Source organism: Anthonomus grandis, chromosome 22 (assembly GCF_022605725.1).
Source record: "Anthonomus grandis grandis chromosome 22, icAntGran1.3, whole genome shotgun sequence".
NCBI classification, from domain to species: domain Eukaryota; kingdom Metazoa; phylum Arthropoda; class Insecta; order Coleoptera; family Curculionidae; genus Anthonomus; species Anthonomus grandis.
In genome coordinates this window covers 43,030,324-43,055,515 of record NC_065567.1, presented here as the reverse complement: position 1 = coordinate 43,055,515, position 25,192 = coordinate 43,030,324, and the positions used below count along the sequence as shown (strand labels likewise).

Below are 25,192 nucleotides of genomic sequence, written 5' to 3'. Positions count from 1 at the left end.
TATGATATACGTATATTCTACAGTTTAATAATTTTATCTTGACCATATACGGTTGTTAAATACACCAAGAAATTACTAAAAAATCATTGAGTACAGATATATTTAACGATAATAATATATGATGTGTTGCATGGGTAGGTAAGTCTAAGGGTACAAAAATTAATTGAATATTTCATACTTTTTTCCATCAATATTATTTATTTTCAATTTCCAAACATTTTAAAATTTCTGTGTAAATATTACTCTTAAAGTAAACTATTACTAAATATTTAAAAATAGTTTAACTAGTGAGTCAATACAAGTCATTCTACTAGTTTAATTAGGTAATAAAAATTTTAACACTAACATAATGGTAAACTGACAAAAATATATATACCCAATAAGGATTAGCTGTAAAAGTACATTTTTCTTGTTAATTAGTAGATAACCACTAAATACCATATTCTTGATCATTTTAAAATACATTAGTTTTGATAAATGCATGGAATTTCCCTGTCTGGTATATACATTTTTCTTGTCGACCACTTATACAGATTACACTTATACCACACTTATACCACTTATAAAAAGGATTTTTTTTCTGAATTTTTGATCAGGATTTGATTAGATACCACTATTTTTAATACGGGAATATATTCACCATTATGCCTTTGCATAAAAAGGATGATACATATTTGATGGATATTTATCGACCTATAACCATGTGCTCTTTATTTCCGAAAATTTTTTAATATTGTTTTTTGCACCGACTATTAGTGTTTATTAAAGATAAATTTATAAATAAACACCAGCATCTATTTCACGCACATAAGTCAACAAACCCAGCAATAAGAATTTTTATGATTAGCTTGGTCGACGTGGAGAGAGTTCGGACAATTTGCAGATTCTGAGTCACTAGAAGTGCTTTTAAATTATAAGATGAATCATGATATATTGCGGAAAGTATGTCTATAGCAGAGAGGTAAACATGGTATGTCCATAAAAGAAATATTTAAGTAATAAGGAAAATAAGTTGTTACGTTAATTCACTTTAAGATTTGAGTGATTATTCTACATTGTACGAAATTGTAATTGGAGTATTTAACTTATTGTTATGAAGGTTTTTATTAACTATTAAATGAACTATTTTTAATTTATTTGAATTTGTATTTTAATTTTAATTTAGAAACTGTATCTTAATTTTGGACTCTCGACCAATACATAAGAAGCGTAACTCTTTCTAGAACACCGCTCCACCCTAGACAATTTGCCTACCAAGCAGGCAAATCTACAATAAGTGCACTGCACTGCCTCGTAAGAGACATAGAAAAGTCAAACGACTGCAAAGAAATTGCTCTTACTGCATTCATTGACATAGAGGGAGCATTCGACAATACCTCGCACCTGTCCATAACAAAAGCCTTGCAAGACTGGGGGGTGGAGGCCCCCATCGTAAAGTGGACAGGATCAATGCTCAAGCACCGCTTCATCACAGCAGAAATAAATGGAGCGACAGCAACAGTAACCACAGTAAAAGGATGTCCCCAAGGAGGGGTCCTGTCACCTCTACTGTGGACATTAGTAGTAAACAAAATTCTTAACATATTAAGTAGATCCGGATTCACAGTTCTAGGCTACGCAGATGACCTGGTAGTAATAGGGGCAAGCACGAGGGCGTAATATCGAATCGAATGCAAAGTGCCCTAAATACTATACAAAACTGGGGCGAAACTGAAGGATTATCTTTAAATCCTAGAAAAACAATTTTAGTGCCGTTTACCAGAAGAAGGAAGCTAGAACTCAGAGCACCTATATTAAACGGAACTCAGCTAACATTTTCTAACGAGGTGAAATACCTGGGGGTTACCTTGGACCACAAACTAACTTGGAACAATCATCTAGACAAGACCATTTCCAAAGCCATAGTGGCAATCTGGAGATGCCGCAAACTCGTTGGCAAGACATGGGGGCTAAAACCGAAAATGGTATACTGGATCTACCAAACAGTCATTAAGCCCATCATCACATACGCTTCGCTGGTGTGGTGGCCGAAGACCAAACAAACAACCGCACAGACCAAATTAAACAAAGTCCAAAGGCTGATATGTCTAGGAATAACCGGGGCAATGTCTACTTGTCCTACCACAGCCTTAGAGACACTGCTAAACATGCCTCCACTTCACATAAGCGTGAAAAAAGAGGCAATTAACAGTGCTCACAGGCTTTTCCAAACCGGCAAATTCAAGGCTGGGGATTTAAGTGGTCACCTGCGCATCCTCGAAGAAATTAAACTGGAAAATGCCAGCAAACCACGTGACCACATAACGGCCATGCTGGATCTAGAAATTCCATTCGAAGTGATCATAGATGATCGCCAATCATGGGAGAAAAAAGAAGTACCAAAAGCCGACAATGCATCGCTATGGTACACAGACGGTTCCAAACTAACAGAAGGAGCAGGACTGGGCGTGTCAGGCCCTAACATTAAGATCTCAAAGTCACTGGGCAAATACCCCAACATCTTTCAAGCTGAAGTGCTTGCCATAGACATATGTGCAGAAGAGTGCATCAACCAAGGCCTCCAAAGAAAACACATATTTATACTATCAGACAGCCAAGCTGCTCTAAAGGCCCTGAAAGCTTTTAAATGTGATTCAAAGCTAGTCTGGGAGTGCAAACAAACCCTAAAGCGCCTTACAACAAAGAATCAAGTAACACTAATGTGGCTACCTGGCCACCGGGGTATAGAGGGGAACGAAGAAGCCGATCGCCTTGCAAAAAAAGGGGCTCAAACACCATACTATGGTCCAGAGCCATACTGTGGTTTAATGAAGACCCACATCACCGAAGACCTAAACAGGTGGGAAAAAGAACAATTGCTGTCGCACTGGAGAAGAGCACCAGGACTAAGACAGGCAAAAAAGTTTATAACCACTTCTAGAAAAAGAGCTGAACAGCTCCTAGACATGAACAGATCAGACATCAGAACAGCAGTCGGACTCCTAACCGGTCATTGCCCAGTGAAATATCACCTAAAGGCAATAGGTATAACAGAGGACGACCAATGTAGATTCTGCAGCAATGCCACAAAAACAGCAGAACACCTGCTCTGTGAATGCCCGACCCAACTCTGCAAGAGGCTCAAGTACCTGGAAGGGGTACAACCAACACCTCAAGAAGTGGGACAACTACCTCCCAAAAATATAGCTTTGTACGGCAGAAGTCTAAGACTTTTTGAGACAAACTAAAACAAGTAGAGTTATGCACAAAATATCTCACAGGTAGCAGTGCTGAGCGGCGGATCAGCCGAAACGACTCCCTTCTCAATCTACAATCTCTCTTGGACTTACGACTTTTTACCCCTATTTGAAAAAACAGGTAATCATAAAAATTTAAGCTTTATAGTGTACAACCAATTTTATTTCTTTAGGTTAACATTATTAAAATTCAAATCAATCGCTATCTTCTTCATCGGAACTATGTTGGCCTTTTACTTTAGAAATTGGAAGATTTTTAAAAAAATTATGAAATTGCTTAGAAACCCACTCCAAACTTTTTATTAAAAAATCATGTTTTTTCTTTGTTATTCCCTTTAAGTTACTGCGCAGACTAGGCAATTCATTGGGCAGTGGCATTGGATTTCAGGAGAACAGATGTGGTCACATTTAAGGTTTTCAACTCTTCATTTTCAGTATTTTTCTTCTTATTAATAAAAGGAGAGTTAGGTTGACTACATACAAATAGTCAACATGTTTAAAATCAGAAATATCTAGTTTTATAACAGTTGCGCCTGTATATCTTATTAATTGTTGCCAGTTCCAAGGAGTACATATTTCCATGGTTGGTTGCTTTTTTAAAGTCCTTTCAATAAGAGCGTGTACGTGATCAGATTCCATGTGTGTATGACCCCTTAGTAAAAATTTGTGTTCAATAATTTTCAAGTTTGGACAAATTTTTAGTAGCCACAGATAACTGAGCATCATAATAATATTGCGGTTCTGGCTGGGGCAGTTGTCAGACCAAATAATTAAGTGTTCTATAGTAGATCCAGCACTAAAATATTAGTAATTAACTATGAGCACTTTGCCGGTACTTTACGTTATGCGGACTTACTACTGTTTACCACATTGCGACACTGGACGTAGTGAAACGTGTCAGGAGATACGTTTCTTTACCCCACTGATATGTGGAGATACTACATTTTCAAAACTGAAAATACAGGCAACCCACAACGCAGGACTTACTAGCTTTTACCATAATATAAAATTGAAGAAGTTCAGTTCGAAAATGATATTTACTCCATATCGAGTAAAAATGGAGTTACTACTGTTTACCTCTCTGGTACAGATGTATTTTCAACGCAGAACTACAAATTGACGTCCAGTAATATTAGAAAAAAAGAAAGAAAGAAAGAAAATGTGCTAAATTACGTAAGAATAATCTTGTGTACCAGCATCCTACAAGCTAAAAAAACAAAACAAAAATATAATTTCAAAAATTGACAAAATAATGAACAAAATTGAACACAAGAAGACAAAACTTTTTGAACATACTTGAATTAAAGATAACTAAATAAAACAATCAATTACTAAATAAAGGTAAACTTGTTCACAAAACTAGAGAAAAAAAACTTTCCAACATGTCCAGGTTAAAACCTATCATTAAAAAAGTCATCCAGGTTATAATATGCCTTAGCCAATAAAAGCGTCTTTAATTCTCTTTTAAATTTCTTAACATCCGATATATGTCTAACACATAGAGGAACATGATTGTAAGTTTTTTTACTTATGTAAATTAATAAGTTTTTGGTAAGGGAGCATTATCATTTTAGCATTAGTAACTTGCGTTCCCCAGTGAACCTTTGAACCAGTGAAGTTTTATTTTGAGGATGACATACACATGTAATATATAACATCGCGAAAATAGGCAATATGGAATTGGCGATCTGCGCATGGTCGTAAAAAGTTCATATCGTTAATTGGTCGATGATGGATAATCCTTATTTTGGGATGGTGGAGGATGGGTCAGCCAACTTTTTTTTTTGTTTTTTTACTTTTCGATGGACTTTTCATTATACAGGGTGTTACAAAATTCAGTGCAAATATTTTAAGAGCGTATTACTGGAGTCAAAACAAGACTTTTTTTCCTATATACATGTATCCTAAAATGCCCTCCCTCAGAACTACAGCCCGTGCAAATTGCTGAAAATTAATTATTTGCAACTGTGACTATAGTTAGGCCGTCTCCGTTTTTTTGGATGCTCTTTTCATTTTCGGTCCCAAAAATGGTGTAAGTCCAATTTTACGGGATGATTCAGGGGAACTTACCCTTCTGATAGCCCTATCTTATGTTTACCGTAAGAAATTTGAAAATCTAGCAATACCATCTAAATAGCCATAATAAAATCTAAATTTGACTCTAATTTTTGTCTCTTGCATTTTTTTTATACAATTAATCGTTTTCGAGAAAATCGCTGGTGATCAAAAAGAAGCATTATTAAACCCGATTAAACTATCAAATTAGAAAAAACGAAGTAGGCCGTGTCTGCTTTAATTTTTGACAGATCAAATTAATTGTATCGAAAAAATGCAAGAAACGATAATTGTAAATTTTTTCATGGCTTACTTTATGGTGTTCTAGATTTTCAGATCTCTTTATTGAAAACCTAAGATATGGGCCTTGATAAGAGTAAACCGTCCTGAATCTTTCCCAAAAATTGGATATACACCATTTTTGGGACGGAAAATATCAAAAGCCCTCAAAACAATGGATAGAACTTTCAAGTTTTCAGAAGATTTGACGCATAACTGTAGTCACGGTTCCAAATAATCAATTTTCTTCAAGAAACTTTCAAGGGGTGCATTTTAGGACACATAGGAAAAAAGGTCTTATTTTGACTCCAAAAATATGCTCTTAAAATATTTGCACCAAATTTTGAAACACCCTGTATAAGCCAAATTTACATTATGCATAAAATTGCTTTCTCTCTTCCTTGGCTTCAAAATTTGCTCATACTGCTTGTGTTTATGCCCGATAAAGATGCTTTGTCTACTAGGAAAGAGGCACCGGGTTAACTAAAGTATCTTGGCCTAGAAAGAGTGAAAGAGTCACTGGACAAAGGAGTCAGGGAATGAAATATTTACTATAAATTAAGCGCGGTTCACGTAGAGTGCTTACATACGGCTTTTCTAACAGCTATTTCGTCTGAAAATATGTTTATTGGAGAGTTTTTTTAGTAATATTCCTCCATTTTAAAATAAAATTACTTTTAATATGTTATAAGACCCAATTTAATTGTTTTGAGTTTTAAAGGTTAAGTTGTAAAGGGTGTTTTTTTTAGAGGCGGAGAACTTTAAATTGAAATTAAACACAAAATATTTTATTGATATGAACGAATTTGCTTTTATATTAAAGAATTTTTTTTGGCATTAATGTTTAAAAATTATTTCGGGCATGTGACCCCCACGGCTGGCGCGTACGTGGCGTAATCTAGAGGTCCAATTTTTACACACTCTTTCCAGTACTACAGGATGTATTTCGGCAATCACGCGTCGTATGTTGGCTTCCAAGTGCTCAAGTGTTTCGGGTTTATCAGCGTAGACATTCGACTTAACATAGCCCCAAAGAAAATAATCTAATGTCGTCAAGTCGCACGAACGAGCTGGCCAGTTTACAGGTCCATTCCTTGAAATTATTCGTTGCTCGAATGTCTCTTGCAGTAAATTAATTATTTGGCGCGCTGTATGGCACGTGGCACCGTCCTGCTGAAACCACATTTCTACAATGCCTGCAACGGCTTCCAATTGAGGCACAAAAAAGTTGGTTATCATGTTTCTGTATCGCTCACCGTTTACTGTAACGTTCTGACCATCAGCATTTCTGAAGACATAAGGACCAATGATTCCACCGGCCCATAAAGCGTACCAAACGGTTAGTTTTTCTGGATGTAACGGTTATTCGCCAACAGCTCGTGGATTCTCATCCCCCCCAAATTCGGCAATTCTGCTTGTTTACATAGCCATTCAACCAAAAGTGTGCTTCATCACTGAACAAAATTTTCATATGAAATTGTGGATCAACAGCAGTCTTTCCTTTCGCCCATTCAGCTAATTAAATGTACGGCGCAAAATATGATCCTGGGGTTTCAACTCCTGGACAAGTTGAATTTTATATGCTCGCAATCCGAGATCTTTGCGCAAAATTTTCCATAAAGTGGATGGACTTAAGTTCACTTGTTGAGAACGACGACGAACTGACACATTTGGATCATTATCAATACTATGCTGCACAGCAGCTATCGCTTGTTGCGTGCGCACTGTACCGCGTCTTACGGGATGCGTATTGTCGACTAGAGTAAAAGTATTGCGAAAACGATCAACAATTTCTCGAATTAATCTCTCTGAGGGACGATTATGAGCACCATAAAACTCACGTAATGCCCGATGTATTTTTCGAATAGAACCATGTCTTTCAAAATAAATTTGAACAATTTGGAAACGTTGCTCCGGCGTGAGTCTGTTCATGATGAATTGCCAAACCAAACTAATCTAAATGACCCAGAACTGTCAGGTCGGCTGTCATAAAAAAACAGTGTTGCCAAATGAAAGTTCTCGGCCTCTAAAAAGAACACCCTTTATGTAGTCAGGTAAAATCCCAGCCGTTTAAATCTTGTTTCTCTTTATTGCTAATGTAGCCTGAAAAAGACCTAATATAGGCCGAAACGTTGGCAATAAACTTGGTGGCTTTCGTAAAGGCCTATCAGTTGAACATGCTACTGTACATAAAGAATAAGAAAATTAAATAAATCCAAAATGTTAGCTAAAGCATAGCTGGATTATTGAACTTTAAGGGGCAATTTCTGAGTTATTCTGGTGCTAAAGTTAATAAAATAAATAGTTATCATTTTAGTATTAATTCTATTTTTGATATCACTAATTTTCAACCCTTATGATGAAACTGAAATTATTAATCATAATATTAATTTTTTTAAATCGTTTTGATTTCACAAATGTCAGAAGTGATATCCTAGCCAATAAGATCCCAGCTCATTCTCCTACACCCTACTAAAACCATTTCTGGCGCGAAAATCTTTGACCACTACGAGTCTTCAAGAACAAGCCTTTGAAGAAGGTTGAGTTCTTGGTATTTTTGCCGGTTTTACTCCAATGAAAAATTGAAAACTCACCTTTTGAGTATTTTAGTTTGCGGATACTAAATGCCATACTGCAATAGTGCAGAATTATAAGTGGTGCAGTTAAATCCCAACTTTTTCAAGGTTCTTAGTTTAAGTGTCCAGTTTTGTGTTCCCGAAAAAGGGCCAATTCCATTGGTAAGTCCTAATATTTTCATTTGGCATCTTGGTTTATGATACTCTACATATTACACATGTAATTTTATATAAGTAGACTCAAGCATACCGTTAAGTTTAACCATCAATGCTTATATCTACTTACTCTATTGGCGATTCCTCAATCTGGGTATTCTTACACTTTCAGTTTCTTTTTTTTTCTCTCCTGGTTTTCATCCACTATTATAAGAAGTAGAAATCTTCACTCGTCTAATCACATAACGTCCACAACATCTACATTGACATTCACTATTAAACCAATCCACCTATGACCTCCATCTCAATCATGCAGCTCTCTTGGAGCTAGGTTTGATCAATGTTTGTGATGTATAGTGAACCATGCAGTCAGTAAACCACCTAACCAGTAAACACTTGTACTTAATATTAAGGGTCAATATAATTAATTGTATTTATAAATCTCCCTGTCCGTTCTTCCTTGTGAGATTTTCTTTCAGGTTTATAGGTATAGGGCTCTCCCTCCTTCCATTGGTTCCCTTGTACCCATTTTCTAACCCTCACTTCTCATACTTTTACCCTCCTTTTCCCCCCTTTCTTTCCTGTTATTACCCATCCGTCCATTCAAATTTCGTTTAATCCAGGTAAAAAGATAAAGTATTATTGAAGTATTATTAATTAATTTTTTTTTTATAAATGTAACACTACTTACCATTTCATCTGCAAAATAATTAAAAATTTAGAAATTAAAATGAAAACCTTAGGAGCTTTCCTAAACCTATCCAAAGCTTTTGTCAGTCTAGATCACAACCTTTTTTTAGATAAACCGAAATTGTATGGTATACAGTGTCTTTGTTTACGATGGGTACAGTCCAATCTTTCAAGCATATTCCAGAAGGTTTGTCTCTAGATGAAGAGATGCCAAACATTTTTTAAATCAATTAGAGGAAAGTCGCCTAATATGGAGTAGTTCAATTTTGAGCTAGAACTAGTTGCCACATCTATTATCTGCATTACGTACCAACCACGAAGATGCGCCAGAAGCGCTTATTCCCTTCTTGAAGCAAAGACGTAGTTTGTTTTGACGTTTAAGCTTAAAATAAGTTTGTTCGAAAGATAAAGTTTTTTTGCCGGTTGTAGATTTGGATATTTTAAGCGACTTAAAGGTAAGTTTTAAAACTTTTAATAATACTATTCTTTATTACATTTTGCGTAGTTTATGAAAATGAATATGATTTTTAAAAAAACATCTTAATTTTTGTAAAAAGTCGCCCCTTCCAAAAATCTAATTTGCTCCTAATATTGGGTACCTATCAATTCCTAATTTGGTACCCCATATTAGAAGATAATGATTTACTTTCTGATTAATACCAAATATTTTATTTTATAGTCCATTTCTTAATCCGTAGGAGCACACGAAAGGGTCGATAGCCATAAAACGGTCGTAAACCATTGGCGTCCCACTTTTCAAGTACATTAAGACCTGAATGTTTTAATTTGTTGGGTTTATTTAATAGTGCAAGAAATAGGCCAATTTTAGCATGCTTTGAATTACTTAAGTACCTAATGAACAAGTTCTTTTTAACCCTTATAAGTAGATATTGTCTAGGTAGCTAAAAATGTAGGTATAAGTATTATAGGTACCTAAATTGTGCAATCTTAAATGCAAACAGGTAGTTATATTTTATGGTATATAATGTAGATATATCCTAAAAACTTAATTTATTTTTCAGTATTGTTGCGCATTTGTTGCAAGAATGTCAAAGTTTAGCCCCGTAGTGTGTAAAGGTGTTTTAGATTTTAAAGCAAGGACTATAGTACTAAACGTACATGATGTACTTGTGCAACAAATGCCTCTAAGTACTGTTATAAATCTAGTTTCTACATGTGCCAATATGACAGGCATAAGTAAAGCAACAATTTACAGACTTCTTAGTGACAGGAAAAGTGAAAACCGTGAGAACTTGCCTAAGAAGAGTGTAAAGAAAACTGCCGGTAGGAAGCCGATAGCAGTTGATGAGACAGCAAAGCATATCATCAGGAGGACAGTACATTCACTTTATTTTAAGAATGAAATCCCAACTATCGACAAAATTTTGATACTTATAAAAGAAGACGAAAATGTACCAGAAATAAAAAAAAAATTATAGAAAATTTTACACGAATTATATTTTTCTTGGCAAAAGCAAAATAGAAAATGTATTTTAATAGATAAAGAAGAAATAGTTTGTTGGAGAAGAAAGAATTTAAGGCAAATTAAGGAGTATCGAAAGAAAGGAAGAAACATTTATTATTTGGATGAAACCTGGCTTAACGAAGGACACACCGTGAGCAAGTGCTGGCAGGATAAAAATGTTGGAAGCTCCCGTCAGGCTTTTTTAGAAGGTTTATCGACTGGCTTGAAGTCTCCTTCTGGTAAGGGCCACAGATTAATAATTACACATATTGGAAACTATAAAAGATTTTTAAATGGCGGTCTGGTTGAATTCGAATCGGAAGTCAACTAAGGATTACCACGAAGAAATGAACGCTGATGTTTTTGAAGATTATTTTTCCGAAATGATTAAGTCAATTCCTGAAAATCAATTATTGTTATGGACAATGCCAGCTACCATTCAAGATTAATAGAAAAATTACCATCATCCTGCTGGCGAAAAGGGGAAATAAATACCTGTGTCATGATAAGGCTAGTCGGACGATGTTTATAATTTTAATCTTCGTCGTCGGACATCGCTGGATCCGATACACCGTCACTGGTTATGATCACCACATGAAATGGACCTTCCCAATCCTTTTAGAGCGTTGGTAACTTGTCCTTCCTCCTCCGCGGATTATATAACCAGACTTTGTCCCCAGGATTAAAACCGGTAGAATTTGCCTCTACGTGATTTCATTCTGTTATTTTCTAGGTAAAGTATATTTCGTGTCCGTCTTCATGGACTATTTGCAAACGCTTTTGTAGATGTTCGACGTACTACTGATGAGTTTCAGCCTTGTCGGGTCTCCCAGTAATAATAACCAAAAGTAAAACGAAATTTATCACCAAAGACAACTTTTGCCAGGTAGATTCGAAGATAGAAGAACGATATGACAATAAAAATGGTTGTATAAAGGTATCACAGTTGGTTTGATTAGAGTTTGTCATAATTTTCAAATGGGTTTCAAAAGTGCTATTAAATCATTCAACTATTCCATCAAACTAAAGGTCTATGACGGTTGTGCGGGTGTTATTGATTTCCGGCAACTAACATATTTATTCCAATACTTATGACTCAAACATCCTTTCTTAGTCTAAATGTTTAACTGTATCTCTCTAGAGACACCAAATATCGGCATATCTCATTCTGGAACAGCACTTCAGCTACTGTAGTCGTTCCTTAGTTTGGAATAGGATAAACCTCAGACTACTTACCAAAGTAATCCATAGCAACAAGAGCATATTGATTTCCAGAGTTGGTAGTAGGAAACGGTCTATATACACCAACAAGATACTGCATCATTTTCCCTCTGATCCAGGTTCTTGGGCCCTTGCTTGATAAATATTGCTGCCGGAACTAGCGTTCAAGATGTTCATGACTGTTTAGCCAGTAAAACTGTTCTCTCACTTTTGCCAAGGTCTTACTAACTCCAAAATGTCCTACGCCAACACTCCCGTGGACAGCTTCAAGAATTTCTGGAATCCGTTTTCTACGAAGGACTGTCGGATCTTTTCTTTTCCATTCCAGATTTTGTTTAACAATCAATTTTGTATTACCGAAACGAAAGGACTAGTACGCTTTTATTTCTAAAGATTTGTTAGAAATATCTATGCCAATGTGCTTACAATTCCCTAAATACTAGAAGGACTAAAGTCGAGTTTTTTAAAATAAATGTTGTCAGAAAACGGAACAAACATAGAATGACAAGAACAAAATGATAGCCTGTTTCTATTGAAACAATCTGTAGTCTATATCTACCAAAAAACAGAAAAACAAAATTCAAATATATACTATTTCAGAAAAATTATTTCGTCTTCTTTGAAAGATAGTGCTTCTTAAATATATACTTAATATTTTCTTATTAATTTATTTGCTTACCTGTTACCCTCATGATCCAAATACAAGAAACTAGTGAAAATAAACATTTATTCATTTTCTGATTGGATCCTATTTAACTTTTTGATATCAAGAAAGTTTTGTGACTGTCCAGAACTAGTATTCCACAAATTTAGTTTTGTCACCCCAATGCAGCCTTAAATCCATCCTGTAAATAAAAAATAAATTGAATAATAATTCCTAAAATTGTCTAATAATAAGATGTTGCTGTTTGGTAATAAATTACTTAACCTTGTTGCTTATTACCTTCGTAAGTATGTTATGTCTGTCAACTTCTGTTATAGCTTTAACAATCGCGAAGATTATTTAAATTTTACATATTATAAAATATGTGATTTTTTCATACTTTTCAACTCTTCGTATTGAAAGAGACTCAAGTGTTTGTAAAGACAAAGTAAGGAAAAAAGTATATAGACAAGTATCTAGTCACCAATTGGCCTTTCCATCCCTTCACACTATCGTTTCTATGTTCTAGTGTTAGCTCTAAGCAGTTGTGCATAGGGTAGATGACATGTAAACTATAACCTTTCCTTATAAACAATTTTTCTCGTAACTTAAATGAAACAATGAATGCAACATCAATCGTCAGACCATAAATTCATTTATTAATAATAATAAGGTCATTTACTATCAAAACTAGCTTACCGAAAAAGAAATACCTTTTGGAGATGACGCGGTAAAAGCAGAGCTTCTGACAATAGTTACAGAAAATAAATCAAAATATAACAGACACGTTGTTGACGAAATGGCAAAACAAAACAATATAACTGTACTTCGTTTGCCACCTTACCATTGTGAATTAAATCCTATAGAGTTAATTTGGGCTCAAGTAAATGGATTTGTGGCTAGAAATAATAAAACCTTTAAATTGAAAGATGTGAGAGAACTTCTGAAAGTAGCAGTGGATAACGCTACCCAAGAAAACTGGAGCAATGCTGTGAATCATGCAAAGAAGAAGAAAAGATGTGGACCCTCGATAATCTTCTAGAAGAAACTGTCGAACCCTCAGTTATAACAGTGATAATGTCTGATTTGGATGAAAGCGATGAGAGTAATGAAATGTGTGATTTATATATTGATTTTTTTTGTATATTTCGTAAATATTTTTATTGTAATATATGTAAACATGGTTAATAAATTAAAAGATCCTTATATTAATGTACCTTTCTTATAAATGACAAGATATGTTTGGAGAGTTGCATTTTTTATTGGTTGGTATTAAAAAAATGAAATTATACAAAATTTTTTTAAACATTTAAAAAACAATCAAATTGCGGTATTAATCAAATTTTTATATTTCATTTTATTTGCCATAGTTTTATAATGAGGCTTTTCCGCTTTTAAGAAATGTTTCTTGTTGATTTAATAAATATAAGTTATACGTACCAACCATACTTTTTCTAAAAATCTTTATCTAATAGATAATAGATAAAATCCAACATTATTTATAAATTTTTCATAACAGATAATTATTTAACTTAAAAATCAATATCCATAGTCGGGACGACACTGGCAACCCGTTTGTCATAAAAATGAACTCGAAACCATTGTTCCGAATTTTACGACCTATTGTATTTGAGACCATACAGGACTTGTCCACTTAAAATTGGTAAAAACAGCCTGGTTCATCATTTTTGTCACATGTAGAAAAATGGAAGACTCACCCTATATTTATGCTACTTCTGCATAAATAATGAGGCACTGTGCTCTCACCAAAAAGGAAATATAGTATAGATGCCTAAAAAAAGGAAAGTTTGGAACAAGCAGCAAATGATTTCAGCAATTTTAGCTAACAGACAAGGTCAGATGGGTTACAAAAAGAGTGCGAGAACCCACGATGTGCCCCAAACAACCTTGGAAAGGTTCGTAAAAATGGAAGGCAATCCTGAAGATATTGTGAATTCTTCTCTGGAACGCAAAATTGCCTTTTCACAAGAAATGGAATCGCTGCTCGCAAAGCGCTGCTTAGAAATGGAAAGAAATTTTTTTGGTATTACACAAAAAGGTGTGTGCAGATTGGCATATAGCTTATGCAAAGCTAATAATATAAAAAATCCATTTAGCGTAGTCAAAGAATCTACTGCAAAGAAATGGTTTGCCAGCTTTCTGTTAAGGCACAAATAATTATCATTACGAACTCCTCAAGGAATATCATATGCACGAATTAAATCCTTCACTAGAGAAAATGTTGCAGCATTTTTTGATTAGTATGAGCCACTTCATGAAAAAATAAATCATAATCCAGCCAGAATTTTTAACTGCGATGAAACTGGCCTCACCATAGTGCAACACAAGCACGTTAAAGTCTAAAACTATTACCTCCGCTGAGCGTGGGTCTTTGTTAACCACAGTTATGTGTTTTAGTGCAACAGGAGTATACATACCGCCCTTTATAATTTTCCCACGAAAAAACATTAAAATGGAGCTAATGAGTGGCACTCCTCCAGGATCAAAATATGCGTGCCATATATCTGGCTGGATCCAACAAGAAATATTTGTGGAATGGCTTCGCCATTTTATTAATCTGACAAAGCCTAGCTCTGATGATCCAGTGGTTTTAATACTTGACGGCCATTATTCCCACACAAAAATTTGGAGGTCATAACTGTGGCGCGAGAAAATTATGTTCACATAATATGCCTTCCACCACATTCAACTCATCGGATGCAACCATTGGACGTTGCTTTTATGTCTCCGTTTAAAACGTACTACACACAGGAAATTACAAACTGGCTAAGGTTGAATCCCGGACGTGTAGTAACAGGCTATCAGATAGGAGAACTTTTTGGGAAAGCCTACATAAAAGCGGCCACCAACGGCCATCAACGGCTTTAGAAAAACTGAAATGTTCCCTCCTGACAGAAACATATTTAAAGAACATGACTTTGTGGCAGAAGTGCAGGATATGTCTGGTGAAGAACTAGTAGAAGCAGAAACAAGAGAGGATGAATTAGATAACAACGAGCCAAAAGAAAAAAGCCCTGAGAGACGGATTACCCCAGAGAGACAGATTACTGCTTTGAAACAGGTTACTCCTGCAAATTTAATGCCTGTTCCAACTACTTCTAAATATATTATTAAAAAAAAGAGTACAAGAAGTGGTAAAGCTGCGGTTATAACTAGCACGCCCTACAAAGAAGAATTGGAAAGCAGCATAGAAAAAAAAATTACCTTTAACTTCGGGCACTAAAAGAAAAATTGGTTATTTAAAACCAAACCAACAGAAAAAAAAATTGTCAGTGGCTAAACAAAAACGAAAAAATGTGAAATCAGTATCCTGCTGTTCTTCTTCTTCAGACTCGGCTCCTGAACCGGAATATTAAGATTCAGATGACAAGGTAGAAAACTTTGAGGAAGATGCTATTTGTATGTTTTGCGAAAGTCCATTTTCTGAAGATGTCAGAGGCGAGGAATGGGTGAAGTGCCAAGGCTGCTTCAAGTGGGCTCACGTTGAGTGTGCTGGTTGTGAAAGAAGCCACTATATTTGTGACTTTTGCGTTACAAAATAGGTTTGTTTTGTCTTTTTGGTTGCATGTAACATTTGTAACATAACATGTATTATTTTTTTAGTTTTTTTGAGTTTTTAATAATTAATACTTTTATACAAAAAAAACAAACATATTTTGGTTATTTTTAGTTTTTACATATTAAATTGGGTACCCCATATTATGAACTTGGTGTACCCCATATTAGGATACCATGGTTTCTAATATGGGGTGGTGCAACTTTTTTTTAATGTTGCATGTTTTCTTCTGCATTTAATTTTTAACATCTTTCCTTTTATCAAATCCTTAAACAGTGTAAAATGAATCGTAAAATATGGAAGTAGTGTTTAAAATTAACTTCGTTTTTTTACAACAGTGTTTTTAAAAAAAGTACCTCATATTAGGAGACTTTCCTCTAGTGTTGAACTAGAAGTACCACTTGAAATTAAACTAGAAGTGACATGGGCTCTTTTCTCCTGGTTTATTAATGACCTGCCTCAGGCCGTAATTAGCACTCGTTCAGCATGTACTTTTGCAGATCTCTCGAACAGCCTGATTTGTACTAAATAAACATTGGGTCAGTCGCAGAGTGGTTTAGTGACAACGACATAAACTACTTTTAAATTGTCACAAATCAATGTTCCTATGTTTTAGAATCTTCCGATTTCAAGATCAAACCCACAAACAATACATGTTTCGTTCCCAGAATATAGAACTCTCTAAATCAGTTCATTTTCTGGGGATTGAATAACATTGATGTTACATAAATTTGGAAAATCAAGTTTGCAAAAAGCTTAACTCTGCTTGTTTTTGGTTAAGAGTATTGAGAAACAATCTGCACGCAAAAATTTTGGTGGCAACCTATAATGTACTCTATTTGTATTTGTGATACAAAAGAGAGCCCTGCGCACCATGGGTGATATTAGGGCAGGAGAATCATGTAAAGGAAAGTTTAAAAATTGAAACTTATCGATACATAAATGTTTGTTTCCTTTTAAAACAATTTCATCATTTTCACCTTTTACCTCGTCATGAGCATAATACAAGGACGTCGGGCTTAAATATTCCAGCGCACATGCTTTCTTTAACAGAGCGTGGTACGACGTATGCGAATGTTTTTTTTTATATTAAACTCCCTCCAATAATACGACCGAAGCAATTTGAGATTAAAAAGAAAAACTTTGAATTTTTTAAAGAAATATCACCATTTTCAATAGGCGAATGCCTTGCTCCTTTAGATTACGTGTCTATAGGTTATATATTGTATATATGGCTTGTTTATTTTGTTTTTATTTAATTTCTATTGTAACGGCATAAGGACCATGCTGTTAGAATAGAAATTAAAAATTAAAAAAAAGAAATTTTAAATCTGTTAATATTTTATTTATTTTACTTTTTATTTTAATTATTATTACCTATTTTGTCTAATTTTAACTGATTTGTGTTGTTTTTTTTAAGTATTATGTTAAGACATTATTTGCTTATTTATATTGTAAACATTTATGAAACTGAAAATATACTGAATACTTTGGTCCAAATGTAGATTAATTGACTTTTTGCATGAACAGACTTTTTTTACGATTAATGATGGTGTAATTTGACTAACCAGATTAACTCATTTTTAATATAAATATTTATAATATAAATAAAATTGTCAATTGTATGAACATTACTCTATTTTTGTGTATTCTGTAGATTTGTTTAATAAAATATTTGTATACAAATTGACTTTATTTATTGTTTCATATTTGTTTTCTTTTGTACATTTGATTGGTTTTAACGACCTTCCTATTTTAAAGACACTTTAAATGACAATTATCTAATTCTTTTTTAGATATTGGAGTGAAATGCAAATATGACAGCCATTGTATAGAAGGAGCTTACTGCTCAGCGAGCCAAAATAAAGAGGTATGCCGGTGCAAAGAAGAAGATGGTTTGATTCCCAACGAGGATAATACTGCTTGCATAAGTAAGATAATTTTTTACAGTTGGGTTACATAATAAAATTCGACCATTTTAAACGAAACGAGGGCATTTAATCCATATAAATCTTTAATATGTTCTTATCTACTTCAGTTCACGTCTATATTCACTAAGGTTCAACAGAGGAATATTTGCTTTTTTAATAGCAGTTAAGATAAAAACCTAATTATAAAAATGTTATCAGAGCATGTGAAATGTGTTTTGCTACTCCTGCATAAAAACGTTTGATATTCAATATTAAGGGGCGAAGTTAGAAATAACATAATGCTGAAATCAATAGCTAGTTTGTTTTGTTCTCTAAATAAAAAAAAACGTGTATGAGCTTCATATTACGAGACAATAATATTTCCGGACACTCGTTCGAACATTTGTTGCTTTTTTTAGGTTTCAGGTTCTACACTGTCAGGTTTTACACTGGTATTTTGGGCTATAATCTTCTGTTTCAGCTCTGTAATGGAGTCGACTCTCCCTTTGGAATCTCCTAAAAGAAGAAACCTAAGGGCGTTAAATCAACAAGCCTATGGCGACCAATTAATACCTCATTACGTTACAAAAATGCAAACTACCACGCAATAATTGTATCGTTTATTCTGTTGTATAGCAGATGGCACTACACTGTAGAAACCGAGAGATATTCCACATCCATATCTTCTAACTGCTCTTAGAAAAACTCTTCTCTGCGAACCTTATTATATAATAATATTCTCCAAAAAAGTACACCAAACAGATACTTTTTGAGGATGCATCTTCGTTTTAACACTCGTTTACTGCCCAACATGTGCATCTGCTTAAAATTAGTGAAAAGGACCAAGAGCCCCCCTCTACACGTTCATCAAAACTAACAATATCGTGTTCCTAATCACATCAGCATACAGAGGGGCTTTTATTGAGAGAGTTTTTGACATTTGAATTATGACCTATATAATAGCAACACTGAGGCCTACTGGCTAGCTTATACACTTTGGTCTGGAGGGGTTGTAGTTGGTCCCTGTATGTTAAGGTTGTAATAATAGGGTGTGGGCAACTAGGATGGTCAAGGGCGCCACACACGAATATTATAGTAAAGCCCACTTAACTCCTGCGAACATACCCCCGTGTCCGGGGACAGTGAGGAAATAAAATGCGATTCAATTTACAAGTTTATCTATTGGGTACCTGTTGTCGCTGTCCTTAGAACCCACTTGGTTCCAATTGAAAGATCCTGTACTTGTCTACCAGGTATTATTTGAAATACATCAGCAGGTCGGATTGCAAACTTCTTAAAAACAAACTGCAAGGAAACCAATAGCTTAAAAGCTTAAACGCTTAATCGGCTGCTGAGCTGTAACAAAAAGCAAACTACCACATGCGTCAAGATAAAAATGTCTGCCATTCCTCAATTGAATTTAGTGAAGTTTAGAATGAATATTTAAATTATCAATTAATAATAAAATACAAATGGATTCAGTACAATGGCACTCACCTTGCCTGTGTTTGACCCGTTCTGGTTAAATAAGAAGCTCGAAAAAATTGGGCCGACGAAATCAAATGGACGTATGCCAAGTAAATCGGTCGGCCGTTCAGATCAGAAAGAAATGCGAAACGTGTTCCCTTCAACAAGGAACCCAAATGCAGATTCACCGGAACTCAAAAAATGACACTTTATATTAAGAAAAACAAATTGAATATTAGAAATGTGAAGTAAGCCCCCACCTATTAGCATGGCGCTTCCAGACAATCAAATAACTGACTTTTTCAGAGGTGAAAATGTATTTGCTGAATTTAAAAAGAAATGTTTAAAATCATAACATAAGTAAACAAGTCCGAACAAGTTCAAGGAAGGTGCTCGATAAGGGCACCATAATAAGGTCACAGGCAATGAACACCATTGACATGAAATATAAATATAAATGAAGAAACATTTCGACAGACATTTCTTAGCACGGGCAACCTGAATTTTGTCAACTTAAAAACAAAGACTAAGCTTAATTACTTGTAAAAAAATGAATGAATAATATTAACAATTACAAATGAGACCAAGATTAATGCTGAAGTCATAAAATTACCAAATAGGTTTCTGTAAAAAGAAGGTAACAAAATTAGGTAAAGAAAATCATACAATCAAGATGATCCATAATATGGAAATAATACAATTAATAAATCAATTGATATATAAATAACAAAATACAAAGTGAACTTAAATAAACCAAAAACCATAATCTAGTAACTGCGCACCATAGAAACTAAGTGTAGATGGTTGCCTAAAATAAAACCCCTGTTAATGTAATCAGTGCCAGCTAATATAATGAACACACTAGATATAATGAATAGTACTATTGATTTATATGTTTACCAATTTGTGAGTAAAAATTATACCTTGAGATTACCTAAATATTGGAATGTTACAGAATCTTAAATTGGATCTTAGTACATAAAATTGTGAACACGGAATCATTTTAAACATTCTTCAGCATTCCTATTTTAACCGTCATCTTTAACGTCTAACGTAAACGTTTGATACAAACTGACATCCTAATGGGACTGGAACCTTTGTTGTAAATTTTAAAAAAATGCTAGTTTCACCACTTGCCCAAAACACGTTATTCAAATCTCTATACTTCTTTCGGGAACAATGTTAACATTTTCAAACCAAGAATGACTACGGTAAACTTCAACGTTGGTTATTGAAATGCAACCTCATTTAGTAGTTGGACTCAAGCATTGAAAAATAATCTTCGCAAAACGTGCGTTCATATAGCACCATTACAAGCAGGGTATTGGTTGCTTTCTATTTTATAAAAAATAGTTATTTTTAAATGTTCGATATATTTTTGTAGTACCCCGAGGATAAATTGAGATATCGATATCAATATTTTGGCCTCCTTATGAAAATTTACTAACTTACGAAATTTCCTTTAAAATAAAAAATAGCTTTTATATGAAATAGCAGAAATATACAGGGTGTTTCAGAACTATGGGATCAAACTTCTGGGGGTTGTTCAGTGCAACAGAAGAATCCATTTGAGTATAGGAACCCATATCCGGAAATGCCTCACTACGCCACTACGGCCCTAAGACGCGTTAAAATTTATAAAAAACATTAATTACCTAAATAGGATCTGCATAACAACAATTGTTTAAAATCAACGCTTATCAATGTCAATTCTCAATGTCATGTTTAAAAATTTTATAGCTTACAATTTTTAAACATTTATTGCTAATGGAAAACTCTACCAATCAAGAATTGGCGGATATGCATTTGGCATACGGAGCAACAAACTGCAATGCACCAGCAGCTTCGCGGTTGTATCATGAACGTTATCCGGAACGACAGCATCCTGGATGCAAAAAGTTTATTGCGGTTCATCGGCGGCTCGCTGAGACGGGCATGTTTAAGACCAAGATGCATGATACTGGTGTTGCTCGAACCATAAGAACGGTGCTTCAGCGAGTTGCCGATGAACCATCAAATAGCACACGTGACGTCGCCAAGAATATGAATACGAGCAACGCTTCTGTCTGGCGGGTACTACACGAGCTACAACTCCATCCTTACCACTTCCAGAAAGTTCAAGGTATGACTGCAGCAGATTATGATCCTAGAGTTCAATTTTGTCGATGGCTTCTGAATCACATTATTGCACAACCAAATTTTTTACGATATGTTTTGTGGACCGATGAAGCCTTTTTCACAAGAGACGGTATTTTTAATAGTAGGAATAGCCATATTTGGGACATAGAAAATCCTTATGCAATTTTTCCAAGAAAACATCAGAATCGTTGGTCTGTCAACGTATGGGCAGGCATTGTTGATGATTATTTAATTGGGCCATACCTTCTACCGGAACGGTTAACAGGACCTTTTTATCTGCGTTTCTTGGAGGAAGTTCTCCCAGAACTCCTTGAAAATGTTTCACTAAACGTTAGACAGCAAATGTGGTTTCAGCATGATGGAGCGCCGGCTCACTTTGCTGTACAAGTACGCGATATTTGGCTCAGCGGTTTGGGCACCGTTGGATTGCCAGAGGTGGAGCAGTTTCTTGGACTCCTAGGTCACCCGATTTAACGTCGCTTCAGTAGAATCAGAGCTAAACTTAATTGGACGAATAACAGCAGCATTTGAAATCATTCAAAACGAGGATCAAATATTTAGTGTAGTCCGCCGAAATTATGTGCGGCGTTTAAATCGGTGTATTGAGGTTGGAGGAAGACATTTTGAACAATTGTTGTGATGGTATCATATACAAAAGGTAAAAATAAATGCATCAGATCCTATTTAGGTAATTAATATTTTTTTCTAAATTTTAACGCGTCTTAGGGCCGTAGTGGCGTAGTGACGCATTTCCGGACATGGGTTCCTATACTCAAATGGATTTTACTGTTACACTGATCAACCTTTTTTCAACAACAAGTTTGATCCCATAGTTCTGAAACACCCTGTATAAGATGTTAAGAGCAGACATACTTTTCTTTGACTTGAGCCCAGTACCACTGCACAACCTGTAAATTATTTTAAATAAATATGAATTATTTTTATAATTTTTAAGATTTATTAATAGCAGTTTTGACGCTGTAAGTTTCTTATTATATCTTTCTTTTTCAGGCTCCACCGCTCATTCCAAACATAAACCATCAGTATCCAGGCTACTTTTTGTTGCGATATATTGGATCGGACTGTACCTAAATACCTAAAATATTTGGACAGTTTATTCGTAGTTTATTGATTTGCCATTGGTTTAATAGTGATTAATAATTAGTTTTTATTTATTTTTTATATTGTGTACTTAAAAACATATGAAAGGTGTTGTCAATGAGAAATCTCTAAGAATTTCTTTGATAGTTGCATTTTTACGAGTTTAGAAGTTATTTGAATAAGCAGCATTTAATAAAAGATACAGAGCTTTTTTATCAATTTTAACGTAAGAAACTGATCTACTTTATCAAATAATGTGTAAATCTGTAAGATAACTTAAATAATTCAATATCTTGATAATTATAAAAAAAGGAAAATACCAAATTTAAAGGAAATCAAAAACCAAAAGCAGATGTTACTTAATAATAATACTTAAAATGTGATGTACACTTAGTCATTAGGTTTATTTTATAAAACGCGTTTTTATATACTGTTAGATGTTTTCACCTGAAGTAAAGACTTAGTTTTATTTTGTATGTATGTTATGTTATTTAGTCCTTCGCGTTAATTGGCACAAAAGAAAACACATTTTTAAATTAATATCAATATATTCTAGAACATTTCCCATGGAGTTTCATTGTCATGTTTAAGGCCTATGAATTCCAACAAGGTTCTAGCATGTAAATATTGAAAAACCGGCATCCACTAAAAAGTCACTTAGTTTAACCCATCGCTTTTTCAGATCAAGTAAATTGACAAAACAACTAGAACTAGCTTGAACACATTATTCTCACTTAGTTCAAATGTTTTGGCAAAAAGCCAGACAACATTAAAGAATCAAAATGAGTTGTATTGGAGGGAGGCTTAAGAAGTATTAGATGTTGTTTTACTCATTCAAGAAGATATGTAGTAAACTCATAAGGTTCTGAATCTAATTTTAAATTCTCTGAAGAGGGGTCTCTAAAACTGTCGTCTGTATGTATGAAGGGAATATGAGAAAGTGAAGTTTTGGTATTGCTATAGAAATAGAAAATATGTTCCAAGACATGTTTTAATTTTATTTCCTAGTTATGGGCTTATACTGCAGCTCAAGTGCTTTGGTGAAAACAAGTAACAAAGTAGGATTGTGGTCAATATGTGGTTGTTCTTTGCCTTTTTTTTCTTCCAAGGCCCTTCCTACCCTTTAGCCGGTGGTTGCCTGATTTTGGTCACGATAGATGCATCGTGGGAGAAGCGGACTGCTATGCCCCGACACAGAATCCCTGTTCTAGCTCAGTACACACTGCGGGAGAGAGGTTAGTAAAGAAAAGGATAGCGGGTGTATTATAAGCGAGTTGATAAATTATATATTTTTACTGTATGTTGTATCCACGAACTTAATAAATATACCTGGACTGCTAATACATATGGCCACGACACCCAAAAATGACCGCTGTCTGGTGGCCGCCATTTTTATAGTTGTTATGTAGGTGTCCGTTTGATGTTGGTCACTCTGAACATTTTTAGTGTTGCCAACAAAAAATATATTAAATAATAGTAATGAAAATGACGACGCTGACGTTTGACGTGCGTGTATAGCGGATTCCCTAGTTTTTGGCGATTTGTAAACGACGCTTCGGTATATCGTCTGGAACAGGCGATGTAACTTCTTACTTCTTACTTCTTATTTAATACGTGAATAATGTATCCATCTTTATTTAAAGGTATTTGGTTCACTGTTTCTCAAAACCGAATTATTGTAAATTGTCTGTGTTGTTTATGATAGAATAATATATTTTTTCTATATAAACCCTTGCTAATTATAAATAATAATTATAAACCCTAGCTAATAGATCATCATTTTCATGGTATTAGGATTTATAAGATTCAAGATTATCAGAATAATAAAACAAATATTTTAAAGTGCATGCATCTATTCCAAGTTGATTGAAACTATCTCATTTTAGGTGAGGATTAGAAAGTACAAGAAAAATCACAGATCTAACGCAACTATCTTAAATTCTTACTCATATGTAACTTTCTATTTTGTATTTTTGTAAACATAGCCTCTCAAACATTTGTCTTCAAAGTTTTGTTTCCCTACAATTGGCACAACTAAAATTTGCCAGAGTGACCAACATCGAAAGGACACAATTACGCAAAATGGCGGCGACCTAGTAGTGGTCATTTACTTTTCATTGAATTGGCAGTCCAGGTATATTTATTAAGTTCGTGAATGCATCCTATTGTAGCGATATTAGCAATGCCGCGAATACCAGTTGTTCTTCGTCATTCCGGAATGACGCAAATGGAAACATCGAACGACATCTCTGGAAATGGGTGGAAGTTGCCAAGTATTTTTCCAATGTCATTAGGCACAATAAAACTCTTGCAGCGGAAAATTTTTGACGTTGTGCCTAAATGTCCGATTTCGGAGTTCTATACTAGGGGAAATCCATGCCAATGTATCAGGAGGACATCTTGGAGCATGGGAAGTTCCTTTGAAAAAATGGCTATTTCTCGAATCCGAAGCAGGAAATAACTACATTGTGGTCGTGATGGACTACTTTAGCAAATGGGTTGAGGCATTTCCTCTAGCAAACCAGGAAGCGTCCACTGTCGCTACGATTTTATAAAAGAATGAATCTGCCGATTTAGTGTATCTTTGGAGCTATATTTAGACCAAAGTCGAGATTTTGAATCCAGCTTATTCCAGTACATCTGTAAGACACTTTTAATTAAGGACTACTACAATACA

At 34.6% G+C, this 25,192-nt stretch overlaps 3 protein-coding genes across 4 annotated transcripts in view; 2 read left to right on the top strand and 1 right to left on the bottom strand.

Annotated features, from left to right (window-relative positions):
* The window catches only part of LOC126748327 (uncharacterized), a 410,960-nt gene extending 398,488 nt beyond the window's left edge, over window positions 1-12,472 (bottom strand). Inside the window, exon 1 of the mRNA XM_050457478.1 lies at window positions 12,358-12,472. Coding sequence (XP_050313435.1) covers window positions 12,358-12,412 — 55 coding nt within the window. The 5' untranslated portion in view covers window positions 12,413-12,472. The remainder of the gene's footprint in view (window positions 1-12,357) is intronic.
* The window catches only part of LOC126748328 (uncharacterized), a 154,209-nt gene extending 131,062 nt beyond the window's left edge, over window positions 1-23,147 (top strand). For both annotated transcript variants that reach the window (XM_050457480.1, XM_050457479.1), the window contains exons 4-5: window positions 17,695-17,829; window positions 22,426-23,147. In XM_050457480.1, coding sequence (XP_050313437.1) covers window positions 17,695-17,829; window positions 22,426-22,514 — 224 coding nt within the window. In that variant the 3' untranslated portion in view covers window positions 22,515-23,147. The remainder of the gene's footprint in view (window positions 1-17,694; window positions 17,830-22,425) is intronic.
* LOC126748321 (uncharacterized) lies at window positions 1,218-4,074 on the top strand. Its single transcript, XM_050457469.1, has one exon. The coding sequence runs from the start codon at window positions 1,671-1,673 to the stop codon at window positions 3,225-3,227; it is 1,557 nt and encodes a 518-aa protein (XP_050313426.1). The 5' UTR covers window positions 1,218-1,670; the 3' UTR covers window positions 3,228-4,074.
* Window positions 23,148-25,192: the final 2,045 nt, after the last annotated feature.